Source organism: Ctenopharyngodon idella, chromosome 2, assembly GCF_019924925.1.
Source record: "Ctenopharyngodon idella isolate HZGC_01 chromosome 2, HZGC01, whole genome shotgun sequence".
NCBI classification, from domain to species: Eukaryota; Metazoa; Chordata; class Actinopteri; order Cypriniformes; family Xenocyprididae; genus Ctenopharyngodon; species Ctenopharyngodon idella.
Genome location: NC_067221.1, coordinates 38894695 through 38907726, shown reverse-complemented (window position 1 = coordinate 38907726; position 13032 = coordinate 38894695). Strand labels below are relative to the sequence as shown.

Genomic DNA, 13032 nt, shown 5'->3' with positions numbered 1-13032 from the left:
TTGTAAAACAGCAAAATTATTGAACACATGATTAAAAAATAAAACAAGCTAACAATTAAACATAGCAGTTTGTGTTAATCACTTTGACAGTTTTGTCAAAATGGGAGCTTGTACAATATAACATTTTGTTCAGCAATTAACAACCCTCTCTTTTTTTTTTAGCTTTTATTAAACAAATGTATCAAGTAAATGTTGTATATCAAATTGCTCAAGAGAACCTGCTGATTCAGATTATACCACTGCTATCATTTAAACATGCATTAATCTGTTCACAAATCAAATTAGCCACAAGTAAAATGTTGATTGTTGTGTTGTGGTTATTCTGAGTAGCAAATTGCTGCTGCAAATTGTCTACTTTGTTCACTTGTTAACACTTATATGGTTTCAGGCGATATTTCTGCTCTGAAACAGGAGGAAACAGAGAGAAACTGCAAGAAGTGAGCAGCTCCTCTCATACACACACACTCCACTGTAGACATGATTCACCCTCTGATTCTGTCTGGGATTTTACTTTACATCTCAGGTAAAACAAAACTATAATTCTGTTTAAAAAGCATTATTACACTATTGTACAGTCTGTTGTTAAATTGTTAAAACATTTTTTTTTTTTTTAACTTGAATTCTTTAAGCTATAATTATACTATATACATTAACATCAGTACATGTACAGTTTGTGAGTGTTTTATGTTTTTTCCTCTACATTTGTTCTTGTCTTCAGGTGCTGCTGGAGTTCATACACTGAAACTTAATATAGCAGTGAAATCTGGATCATCTGGCATTATTCCATGTGTGTATGATAAACAATATAATGAAAACCGCAAATATTTGTGTAAGGGGCCAGTTTGGAGCTCTTGCCTTATATTGGCATATGCAAATGAGACAGGAAAATATTCCATCACTGATTATCCAGACCAGAGTGTTTTTACAGTGCGATGGGACAGTCTGGAGACCGCAGACTCTGGATATTACTGGTGCGCTATGGAGATTGGTGGTTATGGCATCGTAGACGCCGGTTATTATTTGTATCTGACGATACAATCAGGTAAAGAATATTTTTCCAAATTACCTTTTTTTTCTGAGAAACATGATAATGCATTTTATTAAAATAGAATGTAATATAATAATGAAATAATGTAGCTATAAGGAATGTTATAAATAATGAAACGGTTAGAGCTGTTGTTAGTTTAGATATGATAGATATTTATGCCTGTACACACAAGTAAAAAAACTTAAAAAAGGAGAACATGAACTGAAGGCGGTTAATAATGAAGAACCCATGTGACACCAACTATTTTTAATTGCTGAGATATCATGATTGTTCTTCATTTACTGTCTAATCAACATTAATCGTTCTGATTCTGATTCCTCTTAATGATTCCGGTTCCTTGGAGAATCAGATCAGAAACTGCTGCGAATGGTGTTTTGATTCACTAAAGTAAGAACTAGCTTATAAGAATCATTCATTTGGGAATCAGAAACTCTCGCAGCACTGAATGGTTTAGATTCGAGCTGGAGTTGAGCTATGCTTGTTGCGCTGTATGTTTTAACTAAGAAATGCAATTAGTTTCTTTTTTAGGGAGTAACGTGTCGCAAACACAATATTGTAATGCATTACTTTAATAACTTTCCTCAACACTGCTCAAGTAGGAACTCTGAATAATTACTTTAAAAAAGTAAAAATGTATTAGTGTATTAGTGTAATCCAGACGTACATTCGCCATGTTGTCATTATCATGTGACCTACCAGCGTCAGCTGTCACGTCACTGTCATTTACAAATCCTTTCCCTCATGGGATAGTAAAGTGTCCATCGTATGCACACTTCAGAATCTCACCAGAAGTAGTTGGTCAACCGGGTACTTTTTGTCTACTCTTTTATGGCTAAATCCCAAATGGCACCCTAAACCCTCACGGTCTTCCTCTGAGTCCGCACTTTTGTGACGTAATGCTTTGAAAGTCTTCTGTGTATGCAGCAGCCATTGTAAGTCCACAAGACCAAAAGTGCATAGAAGTGTGCCATTTGGGATTCAGCCTATGAGTACTGTGAATTCGACACACATACCCTGTCCAAAGTGTTGCACTTTTTATTGACGCAAAGATGAGTAGGCTATGTGTATTTTGTACATCATTTGCAACTGCTTTTTATCTCTTAAAGAAGCACCACAATTTTAAAATTGTGTCTCTGAACAGACATTTAGAAGTATATTTTAAAATGCAAAGTATTGAAAATAATTAAAAAAAAAAAAAAACATTTGCAAGACTGTAAGTGTGTCCCATCAGGTAATCAAAAGTTCTACACACACTTGCAGTATTCATGCCAACTTGAACACTTAAGCCAAATACAGGAAATACGTCATGCAAGCAGACAAGTGGTCAAGTGCAAAGACTGCAAGTGTGGGTATTTGGACAGGGCAACCGTACTTCTTTTGTCACATACGCCTACTGTTTTTCACCTACTATATAGTAGGGAAGTATGTGATTTCAGACCCAACCTCTGTTTCTGATGCACCAAAAACAAAGACTTTATATATAGAAAGATAGTGTAATCAAATTACTATGAATGGGAGAAAGTGCAACACGCAACATGACGGAATAAGTCCCGCCTACTCAAATATTAAATTTAATTGTAAGCTTGGTGAACAGCTTTGGAGAATTTGATGTTTCCCCATTCAAAGAGATAGAAGCTGTACTTGCATGACTGAAATAGCTGTCCAAGAGGTGTTTCAAAGATGGCCACCAAGTGAAATGATTTGCCTCACAAGGGACTTTGACTACATTCTAAAAAAATAACTGTAAAAAAACTAAACAAATTTACACAGTAAAATACCTTTTTCCATTGAAACAGTAATATACCATAAAACAGTTGTATTCTGGATTATATTTGTTGTTTTAAGAAAAGAGGCCTATAGGCTACTTTCTTGAAAATGACAAATAATACTACCCAGAATGTATTATAATATACAGAATGCATTGTAATATATAGAAGTAATATACAGTAAAAACAATGCATTCTGGGTAATATTTGTTGTTTTCGAGAAAGTAGCCTATAGCCTACTTTCTTGAAAATGACAAATAATATTACTCAGAATGTATTGTTTTTACAGTATATTACTGTTTCAATGGAAAACGGTATTTTACTGTGTAAATTTGTTTAGTGTTTTTTACAGTTATTTTTTAGAGTGTAAACCATTTGGGAATCGGACAACATTGGTTGTGCTGTATGTTTTTAAGTTACTAAAAACTGACTCAGAGTCATTAGTTTGGGAATTGGACTGGTTGCATGTAGCCTATTTCTTTAATGCACTAAAAAGAACCGTCTTTTAAGAATCATTCGTTCTGGATCGGATTACTCTGATCGCTGATTCATGTATTTTAAAAAAGCAGTTCAGCGGTATCAGTGCAGGATATACTTTTTGAATTCAAAAATGGAAATTATGTTATTTTATATTTAGCCGCTGGATTGATGGACAAATCTTGTTGTCTTTTTGACTGTTTAAACGAGGTAAAAACAGTTTTTGTGGTGCATTTTTTACTTTTTCTCTGTGTTTTATGTGGTTTTCTACTTCTGTAGATACCTGTTTAGATTTAACAAAATATTTCATACAAATTTTTGCTATCTGTTTTCAGCTCCTGATGTGTCTGTGATGAACAGCAGTGTATCTGGACATGAAGGTGGTAATGTCAGTGTCCAGTGTTTCTACACTTCTGGATATCAGAATAAACTCAAACAGTGGTGCAGATATAAAGATCAGAGCTGTTACACAGTGGGGAGGACTGACACATCCCAGAATCCATCAGTCCAGATCAGTGATGATGGGAGAAGATCCTTCACTGTGCTGATGACTGGACTGAGACTCAGTGATTCTGGATGGTACTTCTGCTCAGTACGAGATCTGCAGGTTCCTGTTCAACTCATTGTCAATGAACCCAAACATGGTAAGATCACAAATCAGTTCAGCTATAAACATTGTGACGCTCTTAAAGGGGACCTATTATGCTCCTTTTTACAAGATGTAATATAAGCCTCAGGTGTCCCCAGAATGTGTGAAGTTTCAGCTCAAAATACCCCACAGATCATTTATTATACCGTGTTGTAAATGCCCATTTTTGAGTGTAAGGAAAAACATGCTGTTTTCATGCATATACCTTTAAATGCAAATGAGCTGCTGTTCCCCACCCTGCTTTCCAGAAGAGGGCGAAGCCTTTACAGCTCTTGCCTTGGAATAATACTCTGCCAAAAACTAAAACATCTGTTTGGTTTTGATTATCATCTCTATCACGGTCATGCTCACGTGACATTGCAGTTCTTCATCATCATGAAAATGTATTATCTGCATACGTTTTAAACCCATATCAGTCTAAACTTCTGATATATGGTTTTCTGAGTGCACACATCTGAAACACACGCACAGTTCTCTTTCACATGTTATTGCGCTTAAACTGTCAAATACAAAGTTATGTCAAAAACGTTCACATAAACACAGTCGGTTATGTCTGTGAATGTAAACAGCAAGTAAAGAAATCGCATGTGTATATTAGATCTGTGTATTAAAGTGAATGCAGCGTAATATACAGTACGTACTGCTGTATGCTGTTAATATGAATCAAACAACAAAATAAAAACAGAAAATCACTCACTGCTCTTGACTGAATTAACTTTAGTAGCTTTAGTGTCTTGAATGCTGCTGTTAAATGCTCTGGAGAGGAGATAAACATGGCAGACTGTGTACAACTCACTGAGGGCGAAGTCTATGTTAAAGGGTTAGTTCACCCAAAAATAAAAATTCTGTCATTAATTACTCACCCTCATGCTGTTTTACACCCGTAAGACCTTCGTTGATCTTTGGAACACAAATTAAGATATTTTTGTTTAAATCCGATGGCTCTGTGAGGCCTACATAGGGAGCAATGACATTTCCTCTCTCAAGATCCATAAAGGTACTAAAAACATATTTAAATCAGTTCATGTGAGTACAGTGGTTCAATATTAATATTATAAAGCGACGAGAATATTTTTGGTGAGCCAAAAAAAAACAAAATAATGACTTATTTAGTGATGGCCGATTTCAAAACACTGCTTCAGGAAGATTCGGAGCATAATGAATCAGCATGTCGAATCATGATTCAGATGTCAAACATGTCAAACTGCCAAACTGCTGAAATCACGTGACTTTGGCGCTCCGAACCGTGGATTCGACACGCTGATTCATTATGCTCCGAAGCTTCCTGAAGCAGTGTTTTGAAATCGGCCATCACTAAATAATTTGTTATTTTGTTTTTTTTGGCGCACCAAAAATATTCTTGTCGCTTTATAATATTAATATTGAGCCACTGTACTCACATGAACTGATTTAAATATGTTTTTAGTACCTTTATGGATCTTGAGAGAGGAAATGTCATTGCTCCCTATGTAGGCCTCACGGAGCCATCGGATTTCAACAAAAATATCTTAATTTGCGTTCCGAAGATGAATGAAGGTCTTACGGGTGTGGAACGACATGAGCGTGAGTAATTAATGACAGAATTTTCATTTTTGGGTGAACTAACCCTTTAATAGGGCAGAGTCTGTCAGCCATCATGGGCGGGGCCTAGGCATTTTGTGTCATCACAAATGGTAGAATCTGCAAACGCTTGTTCTGAGACACTGCTTATGATCTATGGCGATTAAAAAAAGAGGAGTGGATGATTTTTACCAGTGGCGTGTAATGGTGTTCATTTTTATGAATCAGATGTAAATTCATGTGCAATCTCTTAACGTTGACACATCTTCCTTGTTAAATGAACATTACTTTACATTACATCAAAAAAGAAAAAAAAAAGAAACCAAATACAATTCTATTTTGTAATTTCACATTAACAATGTATTGTAATAAATGTTCTATTTATCAAAACCAAGTCAATCTTAAGTCAATCTCAAGTTAATGTTTTAAGCATTTCTACATTCATTCCAAAATAATAACTAAAGGCTGTAAAAAAAAAATTTCTTTTTAATAGTCAACTTAGGCTATTTTGGTTCATCAGTCATGCTCCGTAAACACCGTCTGTCACAGACACGAAGATGTATTTTTAATTTCACCAAGCTGATTGCACTAAAAACCCCCGCAGTCATCATGCTTTCAGTCCGTTTCTAATTAGATTTTGACGTGACATAAAGTGGTGATATCTAACTGTTGATCTGTTTACTTACTTTTCAGTTAGTCTTCCCATTGACGCCATCATTTGTTCATTCAAACTGACGCGCGGAACGTGCACGTAAACAAGAGGCGGGATTTATCACACAAACCAATTATATCCAATCATAACCAATTACATCCAATCATAGCACAATGGAGACATTGCCTCCTCTCATGTTACTTTACCCCATTCATTCTCAATTACCCCCCACAAAACCCACCGCACGCTTTAGGGGTCCTAATGGTTTTCTATGAGTGAACAGGGAGGCATGACTCTTACCTGCGGGTGACTTGCGCTCTTTTTAATGTCATTATTTGTACTATTTGTGTTGTTTTATGTGTAATATTTATAAGATTACTTTCTCATCCTATTTTTTTTTTTAGGAGGCACTGCCTCCCTTGCCTCCTCGGAGGAAACACCCCTGATTTTTACCATTATAGGGTGGTTGTGTACACACACTGCCGACACACATTTATGTTCGAACACCATGTAAAAGTGAATTTTGCATCTGAGGTTCCCTTTAATGCACTAAAACTAACCTCATGTTTTTCTCCTTTCAAGCAGTGACAAACAGCCCAACAACTACACCATTTGACTCTGAGACAGACATGTAGGTGACATTTTTGACCACTTAAAACAGTGGTTTCCAAACTTTTTTGCGTGGCATACTGTCTGACATCCTTCTGTGTACCCCCTCTCTTCCACTTAGACTTCAGTCACACCTTTTCCATAAGGGACAATATTTGCCCCCTTAAATTGATTTCCCAATGCATTTTTACCTTTATAAATATCTTTATGAAATAATTATTAATGTCTATATATGAGAGAATGAGTTGGGCTAATTAAGCATATTATCTGTAAATATTAGTTTGATTCTGTACTTTAACAAATGACTTTCCTTTACTGGTCACTCTTTTTCGTGCAATTACAATAAATGGCCTTCAACAAAGGTCACAAAACCACCAAAAGTTTTATGAAAGTTGACTGTATCTAACTCTTCTGAAGCCAAATAATAGTTTTATTTCAGTAACATTGAACGTCTTGGCATTCTTGAGGAAAGAAGTGCATGGAGAAGAGTGACAAGTACATTGTTTCTTCTTTTGTGCTCCACGTATGAAAGAAAGTCATACAGGTTTGGAATGACATTATATGATTGTTCTTTCATTTTTGAGTGAACATGTTTGTCTTTCTCTTTTTACATTGTTTTGCAGGTTCACAACACAGTCGTCTGCCAACAGAAATCCTACAAGTTTGAATAAAATAGTAAACAGTAAGAAGCAGCTGAACTGGGTTGATCAGATTAAATATTTTTTTAATGTGTTTAATAACTAATTATGAAATGAAATCTGTACAATCATTTATCCATCAGAAAAGACAATGTAATACTCTGGAGTCAATCGTTGTTTAGATGCATCACATACTATGTAACAAAATTTCAGCCACATATGAAAAAAAACATCATGCTTTAGTAAATCATAATTATGACATAAAAGCAGTAGCAAACCGTGATTTTCAAAACTTGGCCCTTTCACCCCCTTCCCTCGTCGGGAAAAAAGTAAACTCAGCCTAAAATCAGCCTAACATACCGTGTCCTCTTCTATAATACTGCATGTTACCTTTGACAAGAAATGCACATTAGCGACATATACTTCCGCATCATCAGTGAACAGCAAGTGTGGCATTTTGGAATCCACCACCACAAACAAGCAATGCTGATAATCATAAATCATATCATTAGACTGGCACAGCAGTCAATTAAATGTATGTAACACACCGTATTAAACTTATGATTTGGGAAAATGTAAATACTATGCAAATTAATTACAGCAAATGTGCATGGTCGCTAAGTTAAATTTACAGACTAACCAGTAATTCTGCAAAATAACTGTTTTCTCAAATACAGCTGAACATAAATAATAGTGATGGGGAGTCGACTCCGAAAGAGTCAATTCCTCGACTCCTAATAGCCCTAGATTCAGAGTGGACTATACAGCAAAGGAATCAACTTTCGTCTTAAACGTGAATTTTGGGGCAGATTAAACATTGTATGCCTGAGTTAATGATGTTTGGTACTTCATGGCATATTTAAATGTGTTTCAGGGAGTGAATTACAGTGCAAAGCATGCCATTTCCTGTTGCTAACAGGTGGCGCTATGACTAACTGAATAATTTGCATGTAGATGTCTTTAGGCCAGGACTCTTATCAAACATGTGAAGTTGGGGAAGGTTGGACATTGTATGCCTGACTTACAACAACTTCCTGTTTCATGGCGAAACATCAGATCTTGTCATTCCGCACGGACATGCCGTTCAACGAAAACTCAAGATCTTTGCAATTTAACATCGCTAAGGCCTTTATATTAGACTGACCAAATATGATGTTCTTCTGGTTAAACCTCTGGGAGGAGTTAAAGTACAACATGGCAAAAATTTTGCGGAGAAAATTCAAAATATCTCACTTCCTGTTAGGTTTTCAGATTTTGCTCCCAGGGACTTTTTTTGTAGGTATTGGGCTGTTACGTGTGTCTACTGAATTTCATAACTGTACGTGAAACATAGCGCGAAGGGCGCTTAATTGAAATTTTGTAGGTGCCGCTATCGAGCCATTTTGCCACACCTAATTCTGAAACCCATATCAGACGTACATTTTCACCACTTCTGACGCGTGTGCAAAGTTTCATGAGTTTTCGAACATGTTTAGGCCCTCAAAAATGTGATTAATTTCAGAGAAGAACAATAATAGATCGAGCAACTACAATAGGGTCCTCACACCATCGGTGCTCGGGCCCTAACAACACAAAGTGAAAATAAAGTGGCATTTTGGAGTTACAGAAACAACAGTTACCGTGGTAAATACACAATACTAATCATGACTCACTAATTGACTACAGAAATACGAAGTCAGCTCGTAATTTCGTTTAGGCTTTATTTATAATGAAGTGATATACAGTGCGCACGCAATTGAAGAGAGCGCGCTACGATCACAGTATAATGGCTGACAGGGCAAGAAAGTTAATTTTTCTGAGTTTTACCGATATATAGTCTGACAACATCCACTGTTCGTTCACTGTTGATCTATTGAAGCTCATTTGGCACCCTTTTCCTCGCTCGTTTGACTTGCGTCTGGGGCAAAGGTGAAGTTGGAATGCGTGCCTGAAAATGCTCCCATATATTGTGGTCATAATGAGATGGTTCTGTGTCTAAATAAACACAATTCTTGTCAAGAAAAAGAAAAAGAGAGACAGAAACAGCAGTTGTCAGCAGGGTGGCCAAGCAGGCCAATGATGACCACTGCCACTCCCTATAGCTCCGCCCCTGGCTGTCATCCATTGGTATCTCTTAATTGCTGTGGTTGAAATGCTTTCAAAAGCTTTGGCTTTCTGCACAAAATTAAGCTCTGGTGTAGGTCTTTCTTTGCCAATTAACTTCAGATTTTCTTTAAAAGTTAATCTTGAAAACGGCGTGGATAATAAATTAGCAACGACGTCCGCCTCATTAGTGTTGCTTGTGGTTGCGAACAGTGTTGTTGTTGTTGTTTTTCTTATTGAGTTTTCCACACTGGGCGGAATGCGTCACAAACTTAGTGATAACAAGCCCCACCCATTAAAAGGAACTGTATGATTGGTCAATTTTCCTATAATTTAAAATTCATCAGACCACCAGTCGCATTCTAATATGGAGAAAACGGACATCTGCACAATACAAACTGAACTGGCAGATTTTCTCAAAGGGATTTAGAAGTTTATTGTCCTCTCTCAGGGCCTAGAGGGCCCTGATGGTTCCCCTGAATTTTGAGATAAAAGTCAAAATGTTGACATAAAAAGCTGAAATTCCTACGAAAGTAAAATAATAATAATAATAATAATAATAATAATAAATAAAAAATTCAAAGTAAAAGAAATTGTAACAAAAAGTCAAAATGATGAGATAGTACTTAGTCGTTATGAGATTATCAGTCATAATTATGACAAAAATTGAAATTAGGTTTCCATAATAAACAGCTTCTTTCATTAATGATAACATTATGATCAAACTAACTTGTTTCTCTGTTTATTTTTGGCAGCAGTTACGACAGCCTCAATACCTGAAACACACATGTAAGTGTGAACATTGTTATTCAGTCATTCATAGCAACCGATACCAAACTGTTACATGTCACTATAAATAATGTTATTTTTAATTGCAGAGATGAAACCAACCCATCATTAATAGCGGCCTCCGAGACTATTACTACAGAAATACAAAATGAGCATGAGTATTTAAGGCATGTAAATGGGCTTTTGCTTTAAAAGATGAACTTGCTATGCATTAAAAGTAAGTATAGTTTTGTATGATAAACACAAATATGTCTCCATCACTCTAGGCATGTTGGGATTCTGCTCGTGAGTCTTGTAGCGATGTTTGTGCTGTTGCTGCTTGTTTCTCTTGTTGTAATAGTAACCTGGAGACTGAGAAAGAAGCCAAGTGAGTTTTCTCTTACTTCTGGAGGACTGACAGTTTATTATAGTGATTCATTTAACAAATAAAGGGTTTTTTAAGAGTGTCCATGAAAAATATTGATATTTAATCTTCATATTTCACTCTGACAGAGAGGGGTCACATTAGAGAAGAAGAACATTTCAACAGCACCAGTAATACAGTAAGTGTTTTACATACTGATGGAATTCAGAAATCTTCAGAAAAGAATCTAAATCTGTGTTTGTTTGATTCAGACGCCCTCTGAAAACCAGATGACATCCAGCAGTTCAGCAGCTGCTACTGTAAGTCATCAGTTCTACCTGTAGACATTTACTGAGATGCTGATTGCAAATTAATGATCATCCGTTGTTTATTCACAGTCTTCTGCCTCAGTGGATGACAATTTAGTGACTTACAGTTCTGTGATCTTTAATAAGGCAGTAAGTGTCGTCTTTGAATGTTCTGAATGTGTCACACAGTCTGTTTGTCCAATTCAAAAAGAAACTTGTTTGTAAATGATTACACTTTTTTTTTGCATTTCCGTCATGTGACACATGTAGCACAGAAACTACACACTAATGGTTGTGATTCTTACCACTGATCGTGTTTATTCACAGAGATTATCATCAGTGGATCCAGAGGGTCATGTGATCTACAGCTCTGTGAAAAAAACTTGCAAGGCTGTGAGTTTATAACATACACACCCTGCTCCTTCTTAATAAAGTTATGAGCAATTGAAAGTAAATCATTGTAAATTAGTAATAATTCAATACAATTCTATTTGTACCATTTCAGTTTTAGTTAGTGTAAACCTGTTAACTGTCACCCTCCTTTCTGAACATAGAAATGAAAATGCACTATCCAAACATAAATGGTTGTAATTCGTGAATGGTTTGGAATAAGATTATTGCTGGAAAAAAATAAAGTACAAAAAGTTTTGATTGTAAAATAGTGCAGTAAATTTGTAATACAAAACATGACACCACCCATTAGGGGGAGGAGCCTGCTAAAAGGATTTAAGGGATAGTTCACCCAAAAATGAAAATTCTGTCATCATTTATTCACCCTCAAGTTGTTCCAAACCTGTATGAATACATTTCTTTGTTCTGTGAACACTAAAAAAGATATTTTAAGGAATGTTTGTAACCAAACAGTTGTGGGGCACCACTGACTTAGTAGGGGAAAAAACATACTATGGAAGTTAATGGAGCCCCACTACTGTTTGGTTTTAAAGCACCATTTTCATTGTAACACAATGTCTGTTTTGAACCAGATGAATATTGAGGGTTTACGCTTTCGAATGATCCCCAATTTATGATGATTAATAAATAATAGGCAATAAGAAAGAGCACCAAGCATCCCACTGGTGGCACACTGACAGTTAACAGGTTGTATGCAGCTAAAAAATGTAAATGTGTCAGTGTTGTTGCATTATATAGTTGAAATAAAATGAATAATTCCAGTCTTGCATAGAAGTGCATTTAATTTCTCTGCATCTTACAGGTACATTCCTGAGTGGATTCTTGACCAAGGACAAAGGCGACACATCAACACTTTAGAAAGAGCTGAAACCTTCATGTTTCTTTTCATGCAAGTCCAAATTAGGCCTACATAGATTATAGGCTTACATATATGCAATTTTGTTAGTTGTAATTAAATTACAGTTCATTAAAAAAAATATATATATATATATATTTTACTTTGCATTTATTTTTTGTTTGTTTGTTTTTAATAAATTTAATTGCACAATAAGGACATTAAATTATCTGTATTAAAGGGTAAGTTCACCCAAAAATGAAAATTCTGTCATTAATTACTCACCCTCATGTCGCTCCAAAACCGTAAGACAAATGAAGATCTTTTTAATGAAATCTGAGAGCTTTCTGTCCCTCCACTGACAGCTACACTACTACCACTTTCAAGCCCCAGAAAGGTAGTAAAGACATCATTAAAGTACTCCATGTGACTGCAGTGGTTTAACCTCAGTTTTATGAATCGACGCGAGTGGTGCTTTGTTTGCAAACAAAAAACAAAAAAACATAATTTACCACCTTTTTTTTTTTTTTTTTTTTACAAAATATTTATTTTGTCGCTTCATAAAAGTGAGGTTAAATGAGTCACATGGATTGCTTTTATGATGTTTTCTTTGCTACCTTTCTGGGGCTTGTTGCATAGTGGTAGTTGCGTAGGCTGTCTATGGAGGGACAGAAAGCTCTCAGATTTCATTAAAAAGATCTTCATTTGTATTTCGAAGATGAATGAAAGTCTTACAAGTTTGGAATGACATGAGGGTGGGTAATTAATGACAGAAATTTCATTTTTTGGGTGAACTAACCCAATTACTATATGTAACTAATTTACCTGCCATTAGATGCTGTAGTAACCAACACCGGTTCTCTGT

The 13032-nt window shown here is 35.8% G+C and overlaps 1 protein-coding gene across 1 annotated transcript; it reads left to right on the top strand.

Annotated features, from left to right (window-relative positions):
- The first annotated feature begins 477 nt into the window (after window positions 1–477).
- LOC127501798 (CMRF35-like molecule 1) lies at window positions 478–7428 on the top strand. The gene is made up of 4 exons (XM_051873981.1): window positions 478–523; window positions 719–1042; window positions 3627–3935; window positions 7385–7428. Exons 1-4 carry the CDS (start codon window positions 478–480, stop codon window positions 7426–7428), a joined length of 723 nt encoding a protein of 240 aa, XP_051729941.1.
- The last annotated feature ends 5604 nt before the right edge of the window (window positions 7429–13032 follow it).

Bases quoted from the DNA above. Each gene is read 5' to 3' on its own strand.
- LOC127501798 (XM_051873981.1), top strand. From the start codon at position 478: ATGATTCACCCTCTGATTCTGTCTGGGATTTTACTTTACATCTCAG. The intron at 524-718 runs GTAAAACAAAAC...TCTTGTCTTCAG, and splicing joins GATTTTACTTTACATCTCAG to GTGCTGCTGGAGTTCATACA. The intron at 1,043-3,626 runs GTAAAGAATATT...ATCTGTTTTCAG, and splicing joins GTATCTGACGATACAATCAG to CTCCTGATGTGTCTGTGATG.